This window comes from Agelaius phoeniceus, chromosome 2 (genome assembly GCF_051311805.1).
Source record: "Agelaius phoeniceus isolate bAgePho1 chromosome 2, bAgePho1.hap1, whole genome shotgun sequence".
In the NCBI taxonomy this organism is placed as follows: Eukaryota; Metazoa; Chordata; class Aves; order Passeriformes; family Icteridae; genus Agelaius; species Agelaius phoeniceus.
The window spans coordinates 93158963-93186252 of NC_135266.1; the positions used below are offsets into that span (position 1 = coordinate 93158963).

General features: G+C 46.0%; 1 protein-coding gene across 4 annotated transcripts; it reads right to left on the reverse strand.

Annotated features, from left to right (window-relative positions):
* Nucleotides 1–502: 502 nt before the first annotated feature.
* Nucleotides 503–27290, reverse strand: UPK1B (uroplakin 1B). 4 transcript variants are annotated; one of them, XM_077174287.1, is made up of 10 exons: nucleotides 27020–27290; nucleotides 25734–26180; nucleotides 25399–25461; nucleotides 6875–6962; nucleotides 6149–6349; nucleotides 4612–4686; nucleotides 3782–3892; nucleotides 3318–3497; nucleotides 2469–2552; nucleotides 503–1841 (listed from the first exon to the last, which is right to left on the reverse strand). In XM_077174287.1, the coding sequence occupies exons 3-10, from the start codon at nucleotides 25425–25427 to the stop codon at nucleotides 1791–1793; spliced, it is 819 nt and encodes a 272-aa protein (XP_077030402.1). In that variant the 5' UTR covers nucleotides 25428–25461; nucleotides 25734–26180; nucleotides 27020–27290; the 3' UTR covers nucleotides 503–1790. The 4 variants fall into 4 exon arrangements, with proteins under 4 accessions (XP_077030402.1, XP_077030403.1, XP_077030401.1 ...); XM_077174288.1 differs by having other exon boundaries at nucleotides 3782–3889; nucleotides 26874–27289; XM_077174286.1 differs by having other exon boundaries at nucleotides 26874–27288.

A 27290-nucleotide genomic window follows, 5' to 3' on the forward strand; every position in this document is an offset into this window, starting at 1 on the left:
GCTAAAACCTAAGACATCACTACCACCAAACCTCTCCCTCACCCCCTAGAAAACCAAACCTTAACCACTGACATAAATGGTCGGCATGGTCAATCCATTACTCAAGTCTCACAACAGAAGTGCTGAAGACTAATTTCCTTGTGGAATTTCTCAGAGTCCAGGGTCTCCAAGACCGTCACCACACCACTGAACCAGGGGAGTGGCTGATCCGTGAGGATTGACAGTTCTGAAGACACAGTCATACAGAAAGCTCCTTCTGTGTTGCAGGGACCCAACCTTTCTTCCTCGTCTCTTCACCCTTATATGTGCCTCCTCCTCTCCCGCAGCACTCTGGCAAGGAATTATTTGGCTGCTGAGTTTCTGTAGCACGCTGCATCTTGGTGCTTTAGCAAGATCTCTGTTACAGGATGTTACAGCCTGTCATTGTCCTGCCCCACATGTCCCAGACACAGACCTTCATTATTTCCCTTCCCAAAGATACAATCTTGAACAAGAGAAAAAATTCACTTCCATTTCTTTTTAATTAGTATTTTGGTGAATATACAAAAACAAAGAATCAAGGCAGATGGCAAGCATCAGGACATGAACCAGTACATCTTTGGAAGTGGCTTCACCCTAAAACACTCTACAGATGAGCACATTTCTCACAATACATTTAACTACTGAAGCATTCACTAGGAAAGACACCAGCTCAGTCTGGGCCAAAGTAAACAGCCTTTATTGAACTGAGTGGAAACTGCCAGTGCTGATGCAAGGACTGGGTTTGGTTCAGCTAGCTCCTCCCTTGCATTTTTTCTCAAGAGTTACTCACTGCCATTATTTGCCATTTGTCCTACCTGATCCAGGGATGTGGAAGGGGAATGACACAGGGAGTGTGACCATTTACACACAGGTAGCTAAGGCAAGAAGCACAATAAACTAGGAGCATGGAACAGCCACATTTGCAAAGGCAACTACAGCAAAAACCCCCCTGTGTTCTGCACAAATTCTAGCCCCTAGATGTATGAAATCTTGTGCAAAATAGATAACAGCTTTTTTGAAGGAGTTGCTTGTTAGCAGGTGGAGCTTTTCCTGGACTGGCACTTCTGAAGGTAGGAGCCCATGCAGTAGTTTCATCAGTGGCAGGAGGTAGGCTTGCATATAGGCAGCATACTGCTGAGGAAGAAGCTAGCCTTTTACTGGGCTTGACTAGCAACAGACTGTCTATCTGTGACATGTTTTTATTGCTGACACACTTACATGCTCAAAGAATTTGCCTTAGAATAAGGCAAGGGTGACAGAGACCAGCAAGAGAAGTTGATCAGTAGAATATAACAGAGATATCTGCAATCTTTTCCCTTGCAGCATCTGTCCTTATTGGTCACAGGAGGTTACAGTTTTGCTCCCATACCCCTTGCTGGAGTGTTATAATTTACATTCAAACTAATTTTAGAGCGACATTTTTCTGGACCAATGTAAATGGACATTTTCTTCTCTGATGTCATCAGAGAACAAAGCAGATCACTTTTTTTCCCCTCCTCTTATGCTCCAGGATTTCTTGCACAGTGAAAGAAGGATTGTGCTTCAGGCAGGAGACATTAAGGCTGCAGAACAAGGGGCAAAGCAGGGATAAGAAGATTCTTTCCTGCAGTCACCAGTTCTTTGTGTCAAGTTTTTGGAGGGGTAAAAGTATATACGGGAGAGGTAGTGGGAAAACTTCAAATCCTCCATGGCCTGAAGAGAATGGAGTGGGAGACAAACAAATGCAGTTTCACATGGCTCTTCAGGACAGCACTGAGGACACCAGGCCTTCAGTATTCAATTCCACTCCAGTAGAACATGGTGCCAAGGAGGACACAGAACTGAAACGACAACACTATTAAGTTTCTCTGCCCCCCATTTCCTGCTCTCCATACCTCCTCCAGCCCCATTTAGTCCTACTGGTAGGAGAGAGTAAAAGAAATTCTCAAAAAATCAAAGCCCGTTCAGGCAGAGGATCTTAAAGTTTTTTATCTGCACAGAAGCTACACAGTTAAGAAAGAAGATACATGCAGCTGTAACTATTTGACTATCACTCTGCTCACTGGGGATTGTCATGAAGCTGCTAAGGCCTGAGTACTGAATACATTCATACAAAATCTTCAAACTACAAGCTCAATTATCTATCTTGATGATCCAATACCCTTCACAAAAAAGCATCTGCAAGCTCTGTTTACTGTGTTGTATTGCTGAGATGGCAGCAGGTAGCAGCAGGCCATGGCAGGCTGGCAGGCCATCTAATTCCTCACCTCTGGACGCCAGAATGAAGGGGAACTTGTAAATGTAGCCCTTAGTGGAGCAGGCTACAGGCAGATTTGTGATGAATGAATGACGATAAACTATGGACATTTTAAATGCGTCAGTCCTGTCATCCACCTCCACCCAGCTGGGTGTGGAATAGCAAGAGAAGAGAAGGGAAGAGGAAATAAAGGCAAATATTAAGTACTTACAGTCCAGCAGAGGATGGCAAAGCCAAACCAGGCAACACCCCAGGCATGTGTGTTCACTGGCCCAGACATAGCATCGTAACAACCCTGAAAGACAACCGGGAATGACTCAACACCAGCAATGACCCTGCTCTGCAAGGTGACAAACTTATCCACCCCTGAGAGAGACTGAGGTGGCATGGTGGCATGCTCCTCTCCTACTGAAATTTGGGTAGCTCAGAGGGTCTCAAAAAACCAAGCTAGAGCTACATGGCTTATTGACAACTTGCAGATAACATACCTGTTTCTGGCTCCAAACACAAAGTAGACCCATCTCACACACTTCAAGGACAACTTGCTGTGCCATCACTTGCCAAGTACACTTAGATAACCAAACACAGTTGACACAGAATTGACCTCCAGAATCAAGAAGTGTCAAGAAAATTTGGAAGCTTGAATGCCTTCTAGAAATGCAAGCTAGTGCAGAAGCTGATGCTCATGACCCAGCAGCCTAGTGAATAGGACATAATGGTCTACTGAAAAGTGGTTCCTTGAGGAGGAGAATTGCTGATTTGCCTACTCATATTGTATACTCTCATATTTGGGCTAAGTTTGATTTAGCTACTGTCCATCCACATGTTAGAGATGTCACTTCTTACCAGTGGCTTGGGAGATTTTTCTCTCCATCAGGAAAGACTTTATCCTAAAAAAAAATTCCTGTCCTGTTCAGCAACATAGCCAGGACTCTACAGGCATTTCTTCTCCTCCAGAAAGCTTCTGAACACCTGTAGCTTACTGTGAAGGAGAAAGGTTTCTTTCCCTTCCAGCAAGGCACTGATGTATGCTAAGTGGAAAAAGCAGAGACGATCTTACATTGCTGTTATAGTAGCCAGACACTCCAAGTTTGCAGCCATCAAGGTTGACAGGGAGCCCTTCTGCATCCAGCACGCAGCATGCCCGTGGCCAGGGGTAGTCAGCGTCACTGTGCGTGTCGCGGAAGGCAGACGTGTAATTCTGCCAGTCGGAGGGGCCATTCACCCCACAGCAGTGGTTCTGCAGGGACACAGAAGGGAAAGGTCTCTGTGGGCCCTGGTCACAGCCCTGCACATGTCAGCACACTGGTTAGGCATTAATCACAGATTTATGGGGGAGATTTTTGAAGTGCCTGCCTTTGACAGTCTGCCGTCTGATAAATGAGCTAAAGGGGGAGTGTGCCAGAACTTTCTTTAAGGTTCAAGGCAGGTGCTATCCTCTTTATTATCCAGCAGCCCCAAGGAGGACTTGAAATGCCAGGCTTGCAGAGCATTTAGTAATTAGTGACTTTTCAGTATTGTTACCTGACGCATGAGTTCATCCCATGTCTTTGTGACCTCATTGTCACTGTTATTGTTTGGGTCTGACTTCTGATATCTCTCCAGCATTTGCTTCAGGAGGACATTTGGAGTCTGCTACAGAAAAAAAACCAAAACCAAAACAACAGAGAAAAATGCAGAAACTATGTAAATAAGTGGCCATGTAAAGCAAATCCAGGTTTATTTGGGGAGGGTTTGTTTTCTTGTTTCAGAGTCCTGCTGGAGAACAGGAATGTTGCTTCTCCTCTGGTTTTACATATGAGAATAAAGAGCTGGATTTGAGGAGCAGGAGCAACAAAGATGAAGATCTCAAGCAGGCACTACTAGATGTATATCACAAGAGCTGTGCAGAAGCTATGGATTGCATATGGTATGTTGGAACTAAAGCACCACAAATAATATCCCTCCCCAGAGTATCTCAAATAATCCATGTAATCTTTCCCTCACCAGTAACACTGCCTGGGGCAAAGCTGAAGATTTTCTTCTCTGTGTATGATAGATTAATCAGTCGGTAGCTGAAAGACTAAACACTGTATTGATGATTCAACTGACCCATGCTATTATTTCCTTAACCACAAGGTGTTAAACATTTTAAAATGTTAAAAATAACAGAACTATGTTCAAAACAAAGCTATTTCTTTGATTAGAACAATAATGTTGGAGTTTTTCCTTGTGGGGTTGTCTTCTGCTCAGCAGTAGTCCTGTGAGTTTACACCATATTATCACATTTACTACACTGAACAGGGTGACTGTGTGCCCTAGAACTTGTGTTTCCCAGCAAAGTTAAAAGAATACATGAGAAAAGAAATACTCACTGAGTCTTGGTGAGTTGCTGCTGTGATGCTAGAAGCCATTTCAAATGCAAAAGTGATCAGCATCAGAATGATGTACTGTGGGAGAAAGAGCAGAATTAGTTCTTGGAGAAACTGTTCAGCATTTTTTTCAAGATTAAGCCAGAAACCCTGCTTGATGCAAAGGTGGCCAGGCTATCATATTCCCTCTCACCCAGCCTGAATGTTCTCATAGCCCTTCCCAGCACTTGTTCCAATCTGCAATCTGCTTTCTTGAAGGTGAATGACTGCAATTGTTCTCCATCTCACAGACAAGATTTCATCAGAACCTCATGGCATTAAGACTACCCTGCCTCCACAGAAAATACTTTGTCCTTTTCTTTGTTGTGTTCCATTAGCAACCTATGTTTGTGTCATGTGTCCTCCTTTCACTTCCACTTACCAGCTCTAAGCTTTTCAGCAGGAAGCTGCTCACTCCTAGCAGGAGAGATTGTACTTTGGGGAAAGGGAAGGTGCAGCTTAGGGCATCATTCAGATTGCCCTGATTTTTCATCATCAGATTTCCTGAACACTCCTACATTGTGAGCAAAGATCTTTCATGGAAACAGATTACAAGGGTCACCTCTCATAGTCTCTTTCACTCTTTTGTTTCCCTTTCCAGTATAATTCCTTTGACAGTTTCCATATTTTCTTTGGAGATTTCATGTATCTGCTCTTCGTCCCACATTTTATAATGTTCTTCTCTGATTTAAAGCATTTTTTTCCTACTTACCTCAGCTTCTGTCCCTTGTACCCTCTCATATATCCTAAACCAGAGCCTTGGGTTTCAGCTGAGGCACCAAAATTCAGAGTTAAGGGAATTCTGTTTCCTCAGCTGTTTTCTGGCATATTCCCTGTACAGACAGTCTGCAACCCCACAGTAAGAGAGCTCATTTCAGAGTTTTCATCTCTATCCCTCATTAATGCAAACACCAATTAAGTTTTGCCACTGCCATACTAAATGACTAAGTAAGATATTGTACAGAGAATGGTCCACATCTTAACATTGTTTTGGCTTTTCCAAAGCTCTGTCCCCTCCCCTGTAATTTCTGCCTGCCTGCTGATGTCTTATGTTCTTCATTGCACCCATATTTGGTATCCTGACACTTACTAATGCCTTGTACAGAAGTCATTACTTATCATCTCCTAAACTGAATAGTGCATGACAGCTGAAAACCAGTAAGGGGTGGGGAGAAACAAGGATCTAAACCACATCCCAGCTATATGTGATTGCACAAGTGCTCCTACATTGCTTCAGGGCAAGGTCAGGGTCAAGCCAGTCAAACCTTCACTGTTACTATCTCCATTTATTCCCTCAGCCTGGTTCAGGAGCTTCTTGGGCATGAGTCTTCACAGGAGTCACTTTCTGGGACACCACAGCTATGACCAAGAAGAACCTTTGGCTCCTTATCAGTATAAAAGCTGTCTTTGCTCATTGGTTGTTTCCCAAGGTGACCAGGGACACTAAGGCAGCGTTTGTTCAGTTTGGCAGCAGTAGGAAAGTAAATTTTGCTACACTTACCACCAACAGCAAGGTCCTGCTGGCCTTGATGACTCCAATGATACCAAGGATAGACAGGGCAAAGAGTGCAAGGCCGACAAAGATGCCAATCCAGGCGGCAGCGTGGATGTCACTGTTTTCTGTGGCTTTCAGCAGAGGGTAGGCACCATGGGGGTTAGACACAACATAGATACACTCTGCTGTCAGGGCAATGCCGCACATCTGGGAGGCACAAGAAACCCATTAGTTCATGGTTCCCCAAAGAAATAGCAAAGACAGAAACAGGTGTAGACTGCTTTCCTTTAATTCAACTTCCTGCCAAGTGGGAGCTACCCAACTCCCTCTGCCCAGCTCTACAATCTCTTGTATTGGGACTTAGAGAAGAATTGCAGGCAAATCTCACCCAGCCTTGATCTGAGAGGTCAGGCCCAGGACTTGAGGATATTAAGAAAGAATGAACAGAACCATTCCATTACTGTATGGAGGGAGGTGGCTGGAAAAATGTTGGTCTGCTCCTGCTGACAGTTCTAAGGCTTTTCCCCTAGCACCCATCTTGGTATTGTGGATTTGTTCCTGCTGTCCCTTTCCCACCCAACTGATCATTAGGACAGCTCTCCTTATCCTCTTCTCTCATGCTTTACTGGACCACGTATGTGTGGATTTCACAAGTGAAGAGGGAGAACTGCTGTTTTAAGAAGTGTCATACTGGAAGGAAGCCTCCACCCATACTTGTTCCACTTCACTTACCCCAATGACCACATTCCCAAAGACTAACAGACCCTGCAAGATGTGCACACAATCATCACTTTTCGCCATCTTTAATTCTTCATGCAACCTAGAAAACAATAAAGACAGTCTTCAGTTAAATCACCGGTACAATATGCTTCACTCAGAAATACAAATTATCCATGGGGAGAAGGACAGACAGAACTTGCCAGCCTGTCTGTACACCTCCCATCCCTTGCTTTATAGTAGTTTCAGAGGGGACCTCTCCAGGTGTTAATCTGCTAACTCAAACTCTCCCTGATATTGGAGCTACAGAAGACTGGGACCACTTTGGGGACAGCTGGTGTCTTCAGCTCCCTTTTGATGAGGATTTTCATCCTCACAACAGCACTCACAACAACCTCCGCTCATGGTGTGTCATTTCTGCCTGGCCAGAAACACCAGCTCCATCTGTATGGAGAGGGAACAAGTTCAGCACCCTCACTTCACCCCTATTCCTATCCTGGGCCATTTTGACCAGCACCACCATGGGACTGAACTGGTAACCACGGTGCTCTGGCTGTATCCCACACACACCTTCAGCACAGGGCTTTGCTACGAGCAGCCCCATCTCCCACCCATGCTGGGAATGGGAGCTGAGTGCCCCAAGTCAGGTGTGAGGGAGGAAGAGAAGGAGGGAGGGACAGCTCAGGTTGCAGCTGGCTCATGGGAGCCAGGCCAAGTGGCATTCCCACTGAATTCCTAAGAGTGTTTATATCCTGCAGTCTAGAGTCAGGTGCCCTGCATCAAATTCATCTCCTTCCAGAGAGAGCAGCATAAAGGCATCAGTCAGAGGTGTGAGACCTCTTGGAGAAAGAAGCTCAGACACCAGAGCTCACCAAGTTTTTCTTTGAAAGGGATAGAGCATATGTGCATGGAGAGGGTAAGGGGAAAAAACCCTAACCCTGAGACAACTGCATTTACCAGGTGGTTAAGAAAATATAAACCAGGAAAGAAAGGCTGCGGTGAGCCCAGCTTGAGCAAAAGCTGCTTGAATGTCCTTCTTCTGCCTGAGTACCTGCACTTGTGCCTCTCTTTTGCTGGGGCCACTGACTTCCTGGTTCTTCAAAGAAGATGTTGGAATATATGAGCAGACAAAGCTGTCAAGGAAGGGGAGCTTTCTGAGGAACAGAACATTGTGAGATGTCTCTAAAGATACTACCTCCTGGCTCCTTAGCTGCCCTTTTTGGGGTATGCAGGACCTCCAACAGTGACAGATGAAAAACCAAGCACTTGGTACCACTCTCTCTGCAGTGGTTTGAAGGTTAGGCATGCAGACATCCCCAGTGCTCTCACCATTATATCAGCAGTGCCTAAGTATTTTTGTATGATAGCGTGTGTAGGAATTTTTTAATAATATGTGGCCATTATTTTTAAGTTGAGAAGACTTTTTAGTCCCAGCTGGGTGTTTGGAAGCCAGACCCAGTACACATCAAACTGTATGGCTCTGTATTTGAAAATGGCAGGCTCGCGAGGTCAACCTGAATCTCTGTCCCTGCCAAACTTCCTGACAAACCCAGGTGTCCGGGGCTGTCTTGCAGGTTAAATCTGAGCAATGTTCAGCCATGTGTTCTGTAATACAACACTGCTGAGTCTGCCCAACCTAAGATGAATCCTGGTCTCCCACTCATCTGAGAGCTGAAGAGACCACTGCCTGGCTCATGGGCCTGTGTGCTGCAAACTCCAGAGATGTTAAAAAACCTTTTAGTTATTGCCATCTAAGGGACATTGCAAGCCAGGCAGCAATCCAAAAAGCAAGGAACTCTTTCCTACTTGAACAGAGGCACTTGAACTCTGACTGCTACATGGAAATGTCGGTCTGCTCCAGTTGCACTGTATAAAGCAAGGTTGAATGGGTTACCCTGTTCAGGGTAGCAACAGCACTGACACCTTGTAGTCCATCCAGCCCAAACTCTTGCCTCTCCACAAGCTGGCTTTCTTCTCCTCCTTGGCAGGCAGAACCTGGCTCACTCCTGTCTCCCCTTGGGCAGGTATTATTGCAGTTACATTAGCTGGAGAAAGCAAGCCCCTTGTCTTGGCGTGAGCCCACCTCCAAGGCTGCTATGGTTGTGAGGAAAGCTGGACAGAGTCACCACCACAGGTATCAGCGGGAAAATGGCAAGCTTCCAGACAACCTAGGGTTCTCCCATACCTTAACTAAGTTCAATGGGATTTCAGTGCAGGGGGAAGCAGAGAGACCAAGATGAGGAAAAGGGAAGGAAAAAAGGTTGTACTGTAGACCTAAAAAACCCCACTGTTGCCATATTTCTATGAATTATCCCTCTGCCTCCAAGCGATTGGTGCCAAAAGAGCTCATTTCTTGGTGTCCACTTTATTAACCTGTGCCACATGGGTCAACCCCTTGTCTGACCTCCTCTCCCTTGCAGGTGGTCCAGTATCACCATCAGCAATGAGAGACCAGGCAGGTGCTCCAAGGCCATGACAAGAGCTGGGCAGCTGGAGAGCCAATCCTCTAACATGTCCCAGAGGAAAAGCTGTGGGAGACCAAGAGCTTTCCACTGCTCCTCATGCCTCAGAGGTGAGCTGTGTTTAGCAAGAGTGGATTGCACAGCACTAGGCACAGGTGCATGACTACAGAGGCATGAGGCAAGCTTGGCTGGCGTGCCTGAGGCAGGCTGTGCACAGAGACAACTCACAGGCACCCCTGGGTGTGACAGTGGTGGGCAGCCCTCCACCAAGCCCCAGAGACACAGCTGCCAGCAGCCTCTGCCCCCAGGCACAAATGCATTTGGAGGTAGAGAAGCCTTCTTCTTGGGCTTGTTAAAATTAGTTTTATGACACAGATGCAGTTTCCTGGGGCTTCAAGGAAACCCCTGAGGAAACTGGAGCTTCACCTGCAACCTTTATCCAAAACTTCCACTAAGAAGGCAGCCAGGTCCTGGAATTTCAACCTTGACCTGGTGTTCCTCAGCACATCCTAGAAACCTTGTAATTTAGGTGTGACCTATCTAGGTCTGAGGTATTCAATTATCACTGCCACAGACTTTGCTCCATGCTCTAAGCAGTTTTGGAAAGGCGTCTGTTGATCTCGTTGTACCAAAAACCCCTGTGTCCCTCCTGAGCACATACTTCTTACTCTTCCTGACACACTGGTCACAAGCAGTACAACCGGTTGTAACTTCTCCCCCCTCCTCTCCCCTCACATGCCCAAAACACTCCTAACCCTCATGGGAGTCCAGCTGAGCCTGCCAGAGCCCAGGAAAAGCAGTAGCCTTGCCTCCCCGTGGTACCCCACAAGCTGCAGACAATCTATTATTTCCATGCCCTTGAAGCTTTCTTGGCCTCCCCTCACTTCCTTTACTCTCAGTATATCTGAGATCCTCAGCATAACTGTGGGAGACAAAAAAGAAGCTCCTTTCTGCAGAGGCTGGCTTCTGCCCTTGTGTTTTGGGTGATAACCTCATGCAGGCTTTGAAAGGACACTCTTCTGGCAACAACTCCCAGATTCAAATGGGATTTAGGGTCTGTTGTGCACCCCTCAGACATACTGAGCTGGTCAATCTTTTGAAGCCTCCACACCCTGTTTCTATATATCACTGGGACAGGATTTCAGTGGCCTTACAGATTAATTTCCCGTTCTTAGCTTGGCTCTACTCCATCTCTAGCCAAAAAACCCAATAGATAAGAATTCACTTGGCATTGCCCAACACAAACCAGGTGGCATTTTGATTGCCTTGTGTTTTGTGCTAGCTGTCAAACACTGTGACAAAGGACATCCCAAAACATCCCTGTGAGCATCATTGGCTTTACACCCTGCTCCTGGAGGTTTCTCAGCATGGTGGTGGGGCTTGCATGGTGGGGCTTCGCATCACCCCTTGCCACCTCCCTTTCCCTCAGCGTCCCTGCTCAGGGCGTTGCATTCTCATGCCCTGGTGCAAGGAGGCAGAGACAAAGGATGCGTTTGTTTTCTGACTCACGGGTCTGCCCCACTCGAGTTCAGCTGAGCAAACCTGGCTGCTCAGCAGCAGAATCCTCCTCCCAGCCCGCACAGCCCCGGGGCAGGAGCCTGGGCACCTCCCCTCCTGTCCCAGCCCAGCTGGAGAGCATGTCTCTGCAGGCAGCAGCAAGGTGCCCGGGCTAGCCCTGGGGTGCTGATGGAGGGAAGTCACCCAGGTGGAACCGCTGCCAGAGATGCTGTGCCAAGGCCAGTGCCAGTGCCATGGGAAGCCTCCGTGAGCCACAGCCCTGCCCACACCCAGACCGCCTGCGGACCCTGATGCATCAGCAATACATTTACTTTTGGGGTTTTTTTAAATTGGTTATGATGGAAAATTTTTCCCCTAAGGGGCTTAAAAAGAAGGTATTTACCAAGCGCTTGGGACACCTCAAGAATTACACAGTTTTTAAGAGGAAGTAATTTAATATGTTAATGATGAATCGCTTGAACTCCACTGTAAGAAGCTGAATGTTTTACAAATGTCAGTTCATCATTTGTTTACTTATTTCAAAGCAAACATCTCCAGTGGACACAAACTCATGCACTCCTCCTGCCCTGCTGGACTTTCCCCAGTGCTCCACCTCTGACAGAAAACTTCTTGTGTGCTAGGAGTCAACCACACTCAGAAATGGAAGAGGCAGACAATTATTTTTTGCTACCAGAGGAGAAAAATAAAGCAAAAACATAGCTCAGCATCAAGCAGGGGTCACAGACTAATTAAGTTTCCTTTCAAAGAGATTGCTATGAAATGAAGCCTGTGTGAACAGCCTGTGTGGCTGGTAAATCATCATCAAGCATAATTACCTTGTAAGTAGAGCTGGGAGGTAGGTTTTTCCTCTCTCCTTTATTAATTCAGCACAGCCAAAACAAGCAGGTTTTTTTAACTTTCCTATTTTCACAAGTGAGGGGGAACTACAAGATTTGTCTTCCTCTACAACAATTTTTCCTTTTTTTTTCTTTTAACACTCAGATTTACAACAGATTTAATTTTTCCATTCCCTTCTCCCCAGTCTTTAGGAGAAAAAATATGAAACAAATTAAAATAGCCGTAGAGAAGACACAGCCTGAGGTAAGAAAAATGAAATACTTAATAATTTCATGCACTTAACCTTATCCAGGTACAGACTCCCATGTACCAAACACAGTCCAGGGACTAAAATAAAAAAGCATTAAACATAAGAGCTGTCTTTTCTCCTAATAGACACTTCTGGCTCGCATGCCTCTTTAAGAGGAAGACCATGACCAAAGCAAGGCACTCACCGCTCTCTTCTCGTGATGCTTCCAGCAGAAATCCCAACCCACCTGCAAAGCTGAAAAGGCCCCTTTCTCCCACCTCCGCTGCCCTTTAAAGAGCCCAGTTTGCTGAGGAGCGCGCTGTGTGATTGGTGGGGTGCCCATCACATGAGGAAAACTTTTTTTTTTCTAGCCAAACCTGTTCCCCAGTCCTCCTGGGACCGAAGGGTGTCTCTGTGATTCTTAGATCATATCGGAATGTCGTTGTGCTGAAAACACAAAGCTTTAAAGAATTTCTATTCTTATACTCTCAAAAGGGTGGATGAGTGAGTCACTCATATGAGGCACTTGAACTTTAAAGAGGATGGGCAAGTTGGAAGGACGTAAATACACAAGGATTCCTGGGTCACTCTTTGAACGTAGGTATAAGAAGAATGCATTGAATAGAAAAATAAAGTAAATTAATTTTCATGTTTTCATTTAATTATGTAGCACAGGAATGATCCAGTTGTTTGGGTTGGATCCATTTTCGTTTCATTCAGCTTGGGATTTTTTTTGGAAACAGAAGTGTAAGTGTTGGCTACTCTGCAGGACACTGTGGATGACATGAAAAGTGGGGAGAATATTTCATTTCCTTGAGCACTCTGGATTTTTCATGTAGTCAGTCCTATTAAGACAGAGCAAAATGAAGAACAGATATATGTATTAATTGGCCTCTGATGAACTGAGAACAGCTAAGGCTGAGGAACAACAACAGAAAAGGAATGTCTCTCACCTTCCCCTCTCACCCCCATTCCAGCACAACTTTGCCAAAATTCAAGATTCACATTACTGGTGCCTTGAACAAAATCTGGCAAAAGCACAGGTGGTTGTACTTGTTGTTCATCTGCTGATGCAAAAACCAGGCAAATAAATAACAGGCTTGGGAAAGGTAATGGGAGTTCCATGATGTTAGAGCCCATCACAAGTCAAAAAACAAGCACGAAAATAACATCTACATGTCCTTCCTATTGGTGACAATCCTGGCAAATATTTTGTTTGAAATTAGTGAGCAATGGTTCACTAAAGGGTCTTATGGATTTCTTGGTACTTGTAGACAACTGAAGAGAGATCCTGCTCTCTCATGAGGTCTGTGTGAGATTTAACCCTGAAGAAAGGACAGTACTTTTGGAATTTCCAGTTCCATGAGGTCCCACAGCCATAAGCAAAAGGAGACACATTGATTGCAGCCAGCCTGATCTACTAGAAAGGGACAAGAAAATAGTCCCTTGGGTCCTCAAGAATACAGATGTAGATTTGTCTAGACTTAAATGACTCAGACCTCCTTGCCCACTAATTTTGCTCCCTAAAACCCATGCAGTCTATTTTGGTGCAGTTGCCACCCCGTATTTTGGCAATGCTAGTGGGACCAGGTGTTTCACACCAGCTGGTGCCCTGGGGTCTAGGAAGGCAGGCTCACATAATTGTTGTTGGACACCGAGAGCAGTTGGCAGGGGAAAAAGCAGTGCATCCACCTCCTGAGCATCACAGTTGGGCTGATCTTGGGGCAGTGATTAGACAAAAGCCTGCCATGGTAAAACACTCCATCACATCTCAGCTGGGAGGAGAAAAGAGGCTGCAACTGTGGAAATGCTGTCTTGGGAAAACAAGACAAGGAAAGAGAGGAGAGGGAAGGGGAAGCTGGCAGTGAAGTTATAGTCTTGCCAATCACCAGAACTGAAAGTAGCTGCTGAAAGAGAACCCAGGTGCAGCTGAGCAGTTGCAGCTCTGTAGCCCTGTCCAGGGCACTGCAAAAAGCTGTTAGAGTGAATCCTTGTTTGGGCTGGAAGAGTGGGTCAGGCTGGACTGGGTGGTGGTCACCCTTCAGCTGCCGTCACCATTTGGCTCTTACAGTTTGCTAATCTGTGGTTTAGAATCTGGGTAAGAATATTTTTTATGATCTCTGGAGAGAAATTTGATATAGGAAAGGAGAGGCTTGGAATGGGGGTTTTGTTTGTTTCTTTGAACTTCTTTTGGTGTGTGCCAACAAGGTGAGACTATGAGTTTACATGAATGCCTGTGCGGAGCAGAGGGTCAGACAGAGACCTTGTCTGGGGAGGGAGCACAGTGGGGCTGACAAGCCAGGCTGGAAAGCCCCCATTCCCACAGGGATACCTCCAGTACGTTTTAGCCTCCCCTGTAGGACTGTGTTTGTGCTGGCCTACTTCAGATGGACCAACAATTCTATACAGCCAGACCCACACATTTGTGCAAGCTCTTGCACATGGGAAAGCTCCAGACTGCTGAGTGTGCAGACCCTGCACAGAACCAGACGTGTGTATGTGCACAGGCACAAACCCATACACGTGTGTACTTTGTGTATCCAGCCACATGTGTGCACATATGTGCACACCTCTGCTGAGAGTAAGTTAAAGGGAAAGTGGGACTTGGGAGTGAAGACATGCTGCCATTTGGGGTTTCATCTGCAGGGATGGTCAGATGCTGAGGCCACAGCCTGGCCTATTTTCAGATGGAGGTGGAAAATGGATTTCTCAAGAGATCTATCATTTTGTTATTGTCAGTGGGTGACAGGGCAAAGTTAGAACATGCCTGTCATAAAGTATGCTGTGTTTATTCAAAATTGGTATGGAAGGCATGCTAGAGGATGCCCAAAGCTGCTGAGAAGGGCTGATTAGATGTTATGGTTAGTTCCAGTGTGTTGGTTCCACTCTTCACCTCTCAGAATACTTTCCCACCTTCCTGAATCCTTTGAATTTCTTCTCTTCATAGCATGGAAATAATGATTTAAGGCTGAGATAATATGAGAGGGAGGAATTAGGGAGGGAGGGAGCATACAGAGAGGAAAAGGAGCTTGTGGTCAAAGTAGCAGACTCCCATGAGTCATCTCTGTGACCCCCTCATGCCAGTGTCATGACAGAGCTGCTGCCATCCGTGAGCAGGAAGCTCCTGACTGCATTTGGGGTGTTGCACATTGAGATCAAAGCTCACAGCTGAGGGACCAGGCTTGGGAAATCCCTTGTCCCTACCAGCGTGGCTTCAGTGTTGGCCAAGCCTGTGCTCCCATGCACAGGTTCAGCTTGACACACACTGTCTGTTTGTCCCAGGGAGGGGACTTTTTTAATGATTGCCTCTCCAGTATACGGTGGCAAGTTCATGGCAGCACTGCTGAGAGTAAAGCCAAGCATCCCTGTTGCAGCGTGCTGCAGAGGGGCTGCCCATGATTGGAGAGGCTGCCACCTTTCCTGGGAGAGTCTCGACCTCATCAGCTGGGTCAGCAGCCTCCTTCTTGAGGGCACTGCTCCCAGTAGCCCCAGCCCCAATTCCTGCCACCCAGCTTTGCTCCTGCATTCCCAGGAGGGCTGTGAACAGCTGCTTCCCAGTCCGCAGTTTGACCTTCCTTCCCTGGGCCAGATTTGGGTTTGAAGCTTGTGTCTGCCACCCAAGCCCTCCACGTGCCATGGCTGGGAGCCAGCTCCTCCTCGGAGTAGAAGGGAATTCCTAATGGCTGCCTCCTCTCCCAGCTCAGTGCCTCTGCACAGGGGGTGAGGATGCAGGCGGTGGGGGACAGATGTCCACGGTGCCTCTTGGGTTTGCAGCTGGCCTGGCCTCCTGCCAGCCTCGCATCCCGCCTCCCCAGTGGAGTCCTGTCTTTTGCTACAGCTGCCTCCCCCTTTTGGCAACATTTTTGCCCTTTTTTGCCACTTCTATACCTCTCAACCTCAAAAGAGAGGAATAACTGCGGGGTGCAGAGAATAAATAAGTGAACACCACCTAGTGAGATCAGGGAGAGCAACTCTGTCTCTGAAATTGTTTACCAAACAGTGCTGAGTGTGGGGAGACAAATGGCATACCATGAGCAACAGCCACGGGCTAATTATAGTGGGTCAGGATAAACCACCGGGCCACTGGGCTGGCCACCCCAGCTAAACCTGCAAACATATAGGCTGAAAAGCAGAACTGTATATATTTATATACATATACATATTTAGTATGATGTGGAATGCAGTCAGTAACTTTGCAGTCAGTAACTTCTGTCTGAAACCTCAGCTACCTTGGCAAAGAGTGTTACAGAGAACACAGATACAAGCACCTCTGTGATGCTGGCAATCCTGGGGTTTTGCATTTAGCCATGAATATGGCATTGCACTCTTCATTCCTAAGAAGAGTGCTTATAGGGCACACTCTCAAGGACTGGGTTTTTTAAAATATTTTGGGTTAGGAGAGGGATGCACCTTATCTTTCCAATTTTGTAGGGTAGCTTTATTCATGAGCTCATAACCACATCTGTATTTCAGTATCATTAAAGCTTGCAATTTTGGGTAGTTGTGTAAAGCCCAAGCTACTGCAATCATGAGATTGCATGAAAATTTGTACTTTCAGCTTTTCAGAAGAGAATGTTTCTCCTGAATGTGAGCAAGCAGAAAGGACAAACAACTTGGAGAAAGCTGCTGTCTGGTAAAGAACTGAGGTCAGGCAGGGAACTGCTTCCCCAGGGAGGTTTGGGCTAGTATTCATCGTGATATTTGCATGTGTGGGTAAAGGCAATAACAAATTCAATTTTGGTACTCCACTGCTAACAATTAGACCAGATGCTCTTGCTCCCCTCCTCAGTGGTCTCAACCCAAAAGCATGGAGAAGTAGTGGATTCTTGTAAAGATTAATCTTTATTGGCTGCTACTACTTAATAAAGGAGACCCTCAGGGTGCCTTCTTGTACTCACTGAGAGAGATTTGGGCTCTAAATCTCATCCTAAGGATGTCTCTTACTATGCTGACTACGAAGGGAATTTGTAGGAGACCCTCAACACATGCCCAACGCCAGTTTCTGCAGAGGAAAATCCAGACCCAAAGGATTTGCATCTTAGAGCTGCTGATCTCACCCAGGTCTTTCAGCAACCCACAGGTCACATTTTTGTACACACAAGAACCAGAAGCTAAAATAAGCACGGAGGAGCATGGGAGAGTGCAGAGGTCAAGCTCTGCCCTGACTCCCCTATCACCAGCAGTAGTTTCTCCTGGCAGGGAAGGGGAGCCAAGCCCAAGAGTGATGCTCCACAGCCAACACCCTTGAGGGCATAAAAGGGCCAGTAAAAGGGACACGGTGCTCTCTTGCATCTCATCTTCAGATGAGGGCAGACCAGCCCACTCTGAAGTGGAGCCTGGCCACAGGCAACCATAGAATCATGGAATCATAGAATGGTTTGGGTTGGAAGGGACCTTAAAGATCATCTAGTTCTGACCCTCCTGCCCTGGGCAGGGATGCCACTCACTAGATTAAGTTGCTCAGAGCCCCATCCAGCCTGGCCTTGAACACTTCCATGGATGGGGCATCCACAATTTCTCTGGGCAACTTGTTCCAGTGCCTCACCACCCTCTGAGTAAAGAATTTTTTCCTAACATGTAATCTAAACCTGCCCTCTTTCAGTTTCAAGCTATTGCCTCTTCTCCTATCACTACCTGCTCATATAAAAAAGTCCTTCTCCCTCCTTTTTATAAGTCCCTTGTACTGGAAGGCTACAATGAGGTTTCCCCTAAGCCTTATCTTCTTCAAGCTGAACAACCTGACCTCTGGCAGCCTGTCTTTATAGGGGAGAAGCTCACAGGCAAGGCTCATAGGAGGATAGAAATCTCATTATGCCTTGGCAAATGATTGCCTGGGATTTGCAGAGATCTTTGGCAGGAGAAAATACTTTTCAGAAGGCAGACATTTTCTGCTTGCCTTTTAGATAGCTTCTTTGAAAGGCTGTCCAGGGAAGATCTGCTAGACAGTGTCTCTGTATTGCTCTTGGTTATGAAACCTGGCCTCTGAAAGGTGGCATATGTCAGTGTCAATACAGCCATTAGGATGCAATCCTGCTCCCAAACAGGCTTGGCACTATGATGGTCCTTTACTACTGTTGGTTCAGTTGAGTTTCCCCTAACAGACTGGGAACAAGCTGTTCTGTCTGTCTAGTGACTGCATTGTTCTTGCTGATGGTTAAAAACCTCTCCTCCAAAATCCCCTCTGTCAGTCATGAGCCACAACACGCTTCAAAGAAGCGATCTTGTTTGGGAATGTTTACTGCTTGTTTGCAAGGTGCCAAAGAAACTTGTACACATTGATTCCAGCTTATTATTGAAGAGTGTTTGGGGATACCTCATTCCTCCCAAACCCACTGCTTGCCTCCTCTGCATTAGCTGCATCTGATGCAGGAGGCCACAAAGGGCTGGCAGTGGAGCACTGCCATCTACATATGGTTGCCTGTCAGTACCCAGTTTCCAAAACACTTACTGCAAGCATATGTCTCACTTATCTCAGCTTTTCCACCATCCACCTTGCCAGAGGGCTGGAGCACCCAGCAGAAAGAAGGAGGACAATAAATTAGAGCTGCATCACAGCAGTCTTGGCAGTGGGAGGAGCGGGAGCAGCAGAGGGGTGTTGGCTGGTGCAACACCGTGATGGAAATAAATAGCACCCGCCTGGGGCAAGTTTATAGTGCTCCTGGGGTGACAGCCTCTGCCTTGGAAAGGGTGTGGTTGATGTCTCACACACCGACTCATTGCCTTAACAGAACTGTTGGCACTGTCCAAAATTCTTCCACTGAAGCTCTTTCAAGGTTCCAGTATCTAACGGGAAACTTCCCTGAGAAATCTGTGAGATTCAGACCCTGCCGTGCACCTGGGGTCTGACCCAGCCAAGCCTGTACCGAGCTGCTGCACCTGGGTTTCAGTTTCAGGTGGCCGATGGATGAGCTTGTGCTTTAGGCCCTCTAGCCCTTCTACACAGATCTTTTTGCCTCTGCTTGTAGCTCCTCCATGGGATGTAAACTCATGCCTCTGACTAGCCTTTAGCAAAGGCTCAGCCGGTCTGTGCTGCCCTCTCATGGGCACACATCGGCAAGATTATGCTTTATTCTGGTTTTATTTTTTAGTTCAAGATGCTCTTTAACCTGGTACTCCAACACTGTTTTTCCACACGTGACTTCTGAAAAGCCAGGAAGGCTTAGAACAACTACTAAGAGGTCTATGGAAGCTAATTAGGAAATGTTTGCTCAGCTTCTACCTTTCTAAAGGGTTTTGCTCTTCATTTACAAAGATTTAATCATCTAACGGGGCAAAACGTGGGGAGCTGTTGCTAAACTTCTCCCATGTGTGCTCCCATCCACCAAGGCAAACATATATTTTCATCATGGCATCACATCATGGTCAAGGAGTCTCTCAAGATAGCTGTCTTACACTACCAAGGATTCAGACAAAAGGGCCAAAAGCTGGGTTCTCCAATGGGCAGTGCTTGCTTTCAATACTGTGGGGTTTCAGCAAACTGGCAATGCTATCCTTCACTGAAGCTCCTTGCAGGGAGGCAGGATAATATGCTAGACCCACGGTATACTTTAATATATATATATATATATATATATATATATATATATATATATATATATATATATATAGTATAAACAATACTGGGATTGAGCTGGAATCGATCTGCTCCTTAGAGAGACTGTTGTGTTCATGATGTTTATGTAAATTTGAGACACTGTTAAAAACCTTTGAGTCTCTGACCATTTGCCTGCATGCAATACAGCCTTCCCTCTAATGTCTACTCACCTGTCTAAACTCCAAAAGCTCCTCAAGGTGGGAACTGTTTTTCTTCAAAGGCTGGTATGACATCTGTTTTTTCCATTAACAAACAACTGCAGTATTACACATCCTTTATTCACCCATTTCCTGTTTTATGCTAGAAGTTAAGCTGAGGAACAGGAAGGAGGAAGGACAGAGGTCATCTCTTTTCCTTACCAACTCCCTAACCCTAACATGGATCCTGCCTCCCAGTTAATAATAATTTTTAAGGTTGGACCACAAGATTCTAAATAAGGTATTTGCCTTAAAGACTTTTAAGTTTATGGTGAAGTTTTCATGGCAAGTGTAAACTGAGAGTTGCCCTCCCTTAGCTACAATGCTTCCCTTTTAATTTTGAGAACTGCAGTAGATAGCTGTGCACCTTCATAACTCTGGCTCTGTGCAGCTGTATGTCCCTCCACCTCTTGCCTCTTTAATGACAATGACAAAGATGCTCATTTTGGTCTCAAAGTAACAAAGTCAAAAAGAAAATGAGTCCATCTCATTGTTTGTTTCTTTCCTGGTATTATTTCAGCGCAGTTTATGACATGACACCAGCAGTTCTTCCTCTTTTCTGCCCTGGAAGATAGTTTACCCCAGACTCCTGGATGAATAAGCCATGGAGATTTCCTTCCTAGTGCTTGAGAACAATAGGGTCTGTGACAAAGGAGGGTGAGCTACTCCCATCTGTGAGAGGAGTTGCATGGGGAATTGAGATGATAGCCTTGAGGGAGAAGAGCCACACCATTCATTCATACCAGGAATTTCTAAAACAGACCAACTACTGGGGTGTCCACAGTCAGTTTCCAGTGTTGAATTATATATACAGAAATCTCTTCCATCTGCTTTGCCTGAATTAATCTGTTCTGCAGTGACATTCCAGGCCACTGCCTTTCTCCAGGAGATGATGAAGGAATATTCATCCACTCCATGTCTCTTCAAGAACTCGAAGTTCTTCTTTTCATTATTCTATGTCAAACTGTGGCCGTGAGCTTTTGGTGATGCTGCTGCATCAGTGTTGTCCATAAGGACAGTCCCCAAAAAAGGAATGCAGCCATGGATAATAATTCCTGACCTTAAGGAAATGTTTATTCATTTTTTTCCTGCATTTATCTGGATGAAAGAATGGTCAAGAGAAGCTTTCTCTGGAATACAACCTGGAGGCATGTCAGACAGGGTTTGATCAATTTGCCTCAGTATATTCCCTTTCCAAGCACATTCTCCAGTCTTCAGCCTGGAGGAGCTCTCTTTAGCTAAGCTCTTTGTTGGACTTTACCCAGAGGTTATTTTCTTCCATTTCAGACATGAAAGCAGTTGCTACTGCCTACTATGAGTTCCACATGATTGTGAAACTTTGAAATCAATGGCATTCAACTAGCTTAAAGTTGGTGTTATATAGCAGTGATTCATATCCAGTGAGTCACAATGAAATGTCTCATGCTGTAAGCAGCTGCCCATTGAAGGGAGATCTTGCCTGTGCCCTGCACCTAAGAACAAGAGCAGAGGCTGTGTGAACTTTTCAAAGGATTTTTAATCAGCTGTTACAACTTTTTTTCCTCCATTGGTTAGAAGCAGTACACAGGCAACTTCAGTATTGCTTGGGGCAGCTGAGTCTTTTCAAGTTCCATACAGAGATGGCAGAAAAAAGAAACTGATGTTTTGGTCCAAGAGACCTATTTTACAGGGACTACACTTTCCTCCTGATTGGCTCCTCTGTGTCCTGCCTCTGGAGGAGCACAAGGTTCACAACAGAAACAGTCTGGGCACCATCAGACCATGCCATTTGGCAGATTAGATGGGTGTTGCACCTCTGTGCCTGTCCATGGATGAACAAAAAAATCTCTCCCTTGAAAAGAATGCATTTTCTCAGTACCCAGCTCATACTGCAGAGGAATCATCCATGGGAACTACAAACTACCTCCAACTTCCACACCTTCCACTTTATGACTTATCCATTGGAAGTACACAGAGATACACAGGTGTGGTAAAAACCCTAAACCAACCCTTTCTAGAAGAATGCACTTCAGTGCACAGCCATTTCCCTTGTGGAGAGGAGAAAGAGCAAACAGCAGATGTTAGTCACGTTGCTTAGCACTCTGGAGGGCATTCAAATGTGCTGTGACTAGTGTGCTGTAAGGACTTATATGGAAGAGTTTCGGTTACACACGAGGAACTGCTAATTCCTTCTGAGCACTCAAGGCAAGAAATTTAATGACAGTTTAATGTCATGTTGATAAATGTCCACTTACAAAGAAGAAATAAGGATCCAATGGTTTTGGAAAGAAATTGTGGAAAAGGGACAGTCACTCTGGAATTAAGGCTACAGTAAAAGTTTTCATTTAAAATATAACTTTTCTTCTTTTCTTCAGCACAGAAAAGCCTTATATACAAACAGCAGTGCCTTAATGTGAAGTAGATTTTTTTCTAGAGCTAGAGTGTATTTCTCAGAATAATACTGAAGTAGATCAAAAAATACAGCTGTGTGACACTACCTTAAACACTGTAATTTGCAAACATTCTAGAGGATGCTTTTTTGTTTTTATAAAATAAAGTTAGATCATCCAAGAGGCTTGAGGTAAAGGAAGTGACATTTCTGATTTAAGTCCTTGCTCAGAGATTATATCCCCCCAAACTCTGAATGCTGAAGGATTTTCCTTGGCCCACTGCCTTCCCCAGTCTCATGCCATCTACACATGCCAACTCCAGGCCCACAGAGCTTGTCCTGGGTACAGCCTCATTCATCTCTAGAAAACTGCTCCTCAATGGAGAAGGACCTCTCCTTAATAGAAAGAAAAGAACAGAAAACACTGTTTCTCTTTTCTGAGAAATAGACAAGACAGATGCTCTCTCTTATGTGTACTGGGGAGGAATTCTTGCTGCCACACAGTAACTTTGTTAGCATGAGATGAGGTGGCCAGGCCACCAAAGGAAAATTGTGGCCCTGAGATTACTGAGGAACACAGGGTAGAGCCTCTCTTGCAAAACTTCTGTCACCTGTAAGAAGACTGCTTTCCAGCTCATTTTAACCCATCTGAGAGAGGAATTAAGGATCTTCCCTTGCATAACTCCCTTAATGCTGACATGAGGTTGAAGGCATATACTTATCGTCTGAGAACATATTACAGGTCAAAAGCTTTTTGTAAGCAAAAGACAACAAGGAACTGCAATACCCAAATGACAGAGGCAGGAAATACACAGTGAAGGCTGTACCCCAAGGCATCCTAATCCTGCTCTACAACAAAATTCAAAGACATGTCAGCTTCTCCATCTCCTGGGACAATGTGCTGACAAATGACCATAGAGATGAGAAGGCTTCAAACACTATCTTCATCTTCCATACATGTCCTGTTCCACAGAGATACATTAGGACAGGGCGTGGATGCATTGTTTTTCAGCCTGATACATTTTTGGTCAAGAATTTGTAAGCAGATCAATCTCAGATTCTCACTGTCAGATTTTTCCAGTTGCTGGAGATAAGTAGGGATTTCAAAAGTATCTCACTGCTGCAGTGGCACCTAGATGCTTAAGTCTACATTAAATTTTTATAAAACCAATGAAGATTTAATCTGAATCTTGAGCCATCTTTAGGCCCACAATAACCTTGAAAAACTCCCTTCCCTATGAATGACAGGGGTGCTTACCTGTTTTCAATCTTGAATCACATAACTGTTAATGTTAAAGAGTTAACTGATCCTTTTTGAGAAATTCAGATAGAAATGAAACTCATCTCACACATGGAATTTTTATGCCAAATACTTCCCCTCTGTTATTCCCAGACTTTTGGTGCCCAAGCTGTGTTGTGTAGAATCACACAACCCAATCATCATACATTGTTTTTTTAAAAATAGATAGATGTAAGTTTTTATGGTGCTCTTTTCATAGCCATAGAAACAGTCATTTGGGAATACACCACCATTCATCAGGAAATTAGAGCACTTGCCTAAAAAAGAGAAAAGCCTGTAGTGACATAAAAACCCTTTCTGGCATCTGCATATAAGACAATCTATTAAGCCAAAGTAACAGTATGCTCTGTTGCGCATTTTCAATAATTGTCAGGCAAGAGACAAGAAAAAGAAAGAAAAAAAAATTTTTTACAGGGTAGAAGCAGACACTTGGATAGTATGAAAATTAGAATTGTAATTGTTTCAAAAATCAAACACAGTTCAAAGGATGTGCTTGCGAAATGTACCTTGACTCTTAATTCTCTGGGCTAGCAGTGCTTGGTTTTAGTTTGTTTGCTTTTATTCACCTCCCACATTCCTGAGAGACAATGTCTCCTGAAAGCATAAAGGGTGTGTGCAACTGTTGCTTTACTGTTCTGGTTATACACTGTACTTACAATGATACAGGCAGGGCCACCCCAAAAAGCAGAGTGATCAGTGTCCAGCAGGGGTGATTAAGGGTGAGACAGCTGTATGAAGAGGCAGAGAGACAGCATCTTGCACTAGAGGAGCTCTGGGGGCAGTGGGAAAGCCCAGACACAAACTATCAAAGTACAAGATAGGCATTGGTGCAGCTGCATAACTGGACACAGTAAGCCACCAATGCAGCATGAGAAAAGAATGCTGTGAGTTGTCCAGGGCTGCTTTTTAACTCTACTTGCTTTTGTCCTTGCATTGTCTGAGCTGTGAGGTTTCTCTGCACAGAGCGGCAGAGTGTGGATTGGCCTAAATATGAGATTTATGCATTTATATTCCTAGAAGTTCAACAGACCTGCCTCTTCAAGATGTGCCATATGTGTATGCAGATCCATGCACACTTAGATCTCAGTCTGTGATTCCAAACCAAAACTTGGATGCAGGATTTAAACCCAAGGAGAAGCACAAGCATACAAAACAGAGAAACCAGGCAAGAGACAGACAAGCAGATCTTTTCCAAGTTATTGCTAATGACTACACAGTGCTGTGAAAGCATGGTGTGGCAATACCACAACAGCAAGGTCAATGGGGGCCAAAAGGAGTGCACAAGCCCTCTTCTAGAAACACCTACACATCTTCATTCTATTCCGATAGTTTCTCTGGTTCTGCTTGCCTGGCATTTATCATAGACTGCACCTGGGCAAAAGGAAAAGGAAAAGAGTCATTTGGGAGCTTATTTGCTTTCCCACTGATGCCCAGAACTGACCCTGCCATTCCTCTGGAGGTTTTGTGCTTAGTGCACCATGAACCCAGCAGCAAACTTCAAAGATAGTGCCTCTCCTGACTGACTGGAGGGCAATGAAGGCACTCTTTTCCTCTCTCTGCTTTCTTTCTTCTAACCTTCTCCTCCTCCTCCCAAGAAGCAATCCACACTTCTAACTCACTCCCAACTATTGTCTTACTTCACTGACTTTGAATTACCTGTGTTTTAATACCCTTCAGGATCAGCAGAGACAGCTCTCTTGAATAGGGGGGTGTGGGCAGAAAAAGTGCTCCCTCCCAGTTTGGGATAGAGGCAGCTAGAGAAGGGTCACAGAGATCCCTGTCATTAAGCTTCCCTCACCTCTCAGGTAATTCCAGGGCATACTCACCCCATTCTTCCCCCACCCTCCCATACCTTTCCTTCCTCTCAGGGCACACATGGTCCCTTGCACCCCAGGCCCTCTGCTGCTGCCTGTGCTTTTCTTCCTCCCAGGACAGCAGACACACAGTCAGGGAAACAGTCCTGGGCTGACCATGACTCTGGTGTGCTCTGCAAAGCTGACCCTGTCTCCACAGAGCCCCAGCAAGGCATCCTACCTCCAGCAATATGAACTGCAAGGGGTCATCAGGCTTGTGGATCAGCAGTTTTTCTGTGATATCCTGAGACAGAGACAAACAGGAGGAAAGAATTATTGATCTTTGGATAGATGGGTGCACCTCCTGTTCCAATGCCATCTGCATTTTAAAAAGCAAGAATCTCTTCAGACACCAAAGATGATCTAGGGTCCTTTTCTACTGCTTTTTCTTAAGTCAATACTTAAGACAGCACAGGACAAGGAGGGATCTGGGGAAGGGATAATTTGATTCAAGCTAACTTTAGGCCAAGCTCCTCATGTAAGCCTCTGGAAGAAGATAAGAAATATGTATTTCACCTGAAATATCTGTAGAATTTTATGTTCCTCCACATAATTCATGGCAACTTGATAGGGGTCTCCAAAATCCTCTGGATTCTCCAATGATTCAAATGCAATCTCTGCTGCTGACAACACAGCCTCAACGGTGTTACTGCCATCCTGTGTGGATTCAGAGGTGTGCATCTTGACTTTGAAACCTGGAAGTTCACCCACAGGTGATCTGGTCTCAGGTGAGCTTTCCCTGGATGCAGACTATACAATGAGCTGGAAGTGGTGCTCAGAATGTGGTGGCTTCTTGACAGCCAGCTGGTCTGCAGGTACTGGCAATTCCACTACAGACGGCTGGGCTGCAGATGCTGGTGTTTCCACGCCACGTAAGTCATCCAGTGATGGTGGGGATTCAACTATGGGTGTGTGGTCCTCAGATTCCTCCACTTCAGATTCTGAATGATGATCGAACCCTTGCTACAATATTTAGCAGATAAAGAACAAGAGTATTTAAAACATCTACCTCCACAGACTAGACATAGCATATTACTCCATCCTCTGCAAATAAATATGCTGCAGAAGATGGAGTAATATGTACACTTATAGCATGCACTAACAGGGTTTATTTCTGTGACTGGCTCCACCTGCACCTTCTACATGATCACAGGAAATCTACTTAAGCTTCGGCCCAAGCCTTCAGAACTGAACTATTCAGCAGTTGTATCTGTGCCTGATCCTCGCTGACTAATCTTCCTAGGGTGACTCTGAGTGTATATACTAGGTAGCTTTGTGTCTATGGAAGTCCCTTGGATGGATCCCAGACCTGACCCATGACCTTTCCTTGCCTGTGACTGTTGGTGACCTCTCTGATGTGTGCGCTGCCTGCACTGTGGCTGCCCTCAGCTCCTGCCTCATTCCCTGCTTGGTGCACCTCCAGGTTTGCTCCCTGACAGCAGCAGCTGAAATTTGGGCAGGCTTGCCCATCTACCCCTTGAGCAGCTGGCCGTGGACTGTGCTGTGTCCATGCCCCTCACTCCCATCCCTAGACCTGTGACTGAGTGCGGGCAGTCCGGCCCTGTTTCTTTCTCCCATCCCGAGTCCCGGCTGCTGCAATGTTGCCTGAAGCGGGGTGCTGGGGGAGGACCGAGGGGGAGCAGCAGCTGCGCTCACCCTCCTGGAACTGGGAGGGAGGGCGCTGTTCCTGTTGACAACGGGGTTCGCTCCGAGCAGAAGAGAGGCGGTGGGAGGCCGGGCCGGGCCGGGCGGTGCAGCCCGGGAAGCGGGGGGAGCAGTTCCCGGCCGGGGCTCTCCCTCACCTGCCCCCGGGTCTGCAGGGAAGGGCAGGGGGCGCTTCGCCCCCCGCCTACGCCGGCTCTTTCTGCCGCTCGCCGCTCGCCGTAGCCGGGGGAGAGGTGGGTGGGTGGGGGCGGGAAGCCGCGGCGGTTGCCAGGGTAACGGCCGTCACGTGCCTCGGCGCGCGGCGCGGCCGGCGTCACGCGGGCGGCTGAGGGCCGCGCGGCCATCTTGGGTGAGGGCAGAGTTCCAGGGCGGAGTTCCAGGGCGGTGGGGCGGGAATCCCGGAGTTCA

Bases quoted from the DNA above. Each gene is read 5' to 3' on its own strand.
- UPK1B (XM_077174287.1), bottom strand. From the start codon at position 25,427: ATGACCCCTTGCAGTTCATATTGCTGGAG. The intron at 6,350-6,874 runs GTAAGTGAAGTG...TGTGCCTCCCAG, and splicing joins TTGGGAATGTGGTCATTGGG to ATGTGCGGCATTGCCCTGAC. The intron at 2,553-3,317 runs GTAAGATCGTCT...GTTGTCTTTCAG, and splicing joins CTGGCTACTATAACAGCAAT to GGTTGTTACGATGCTATGTC.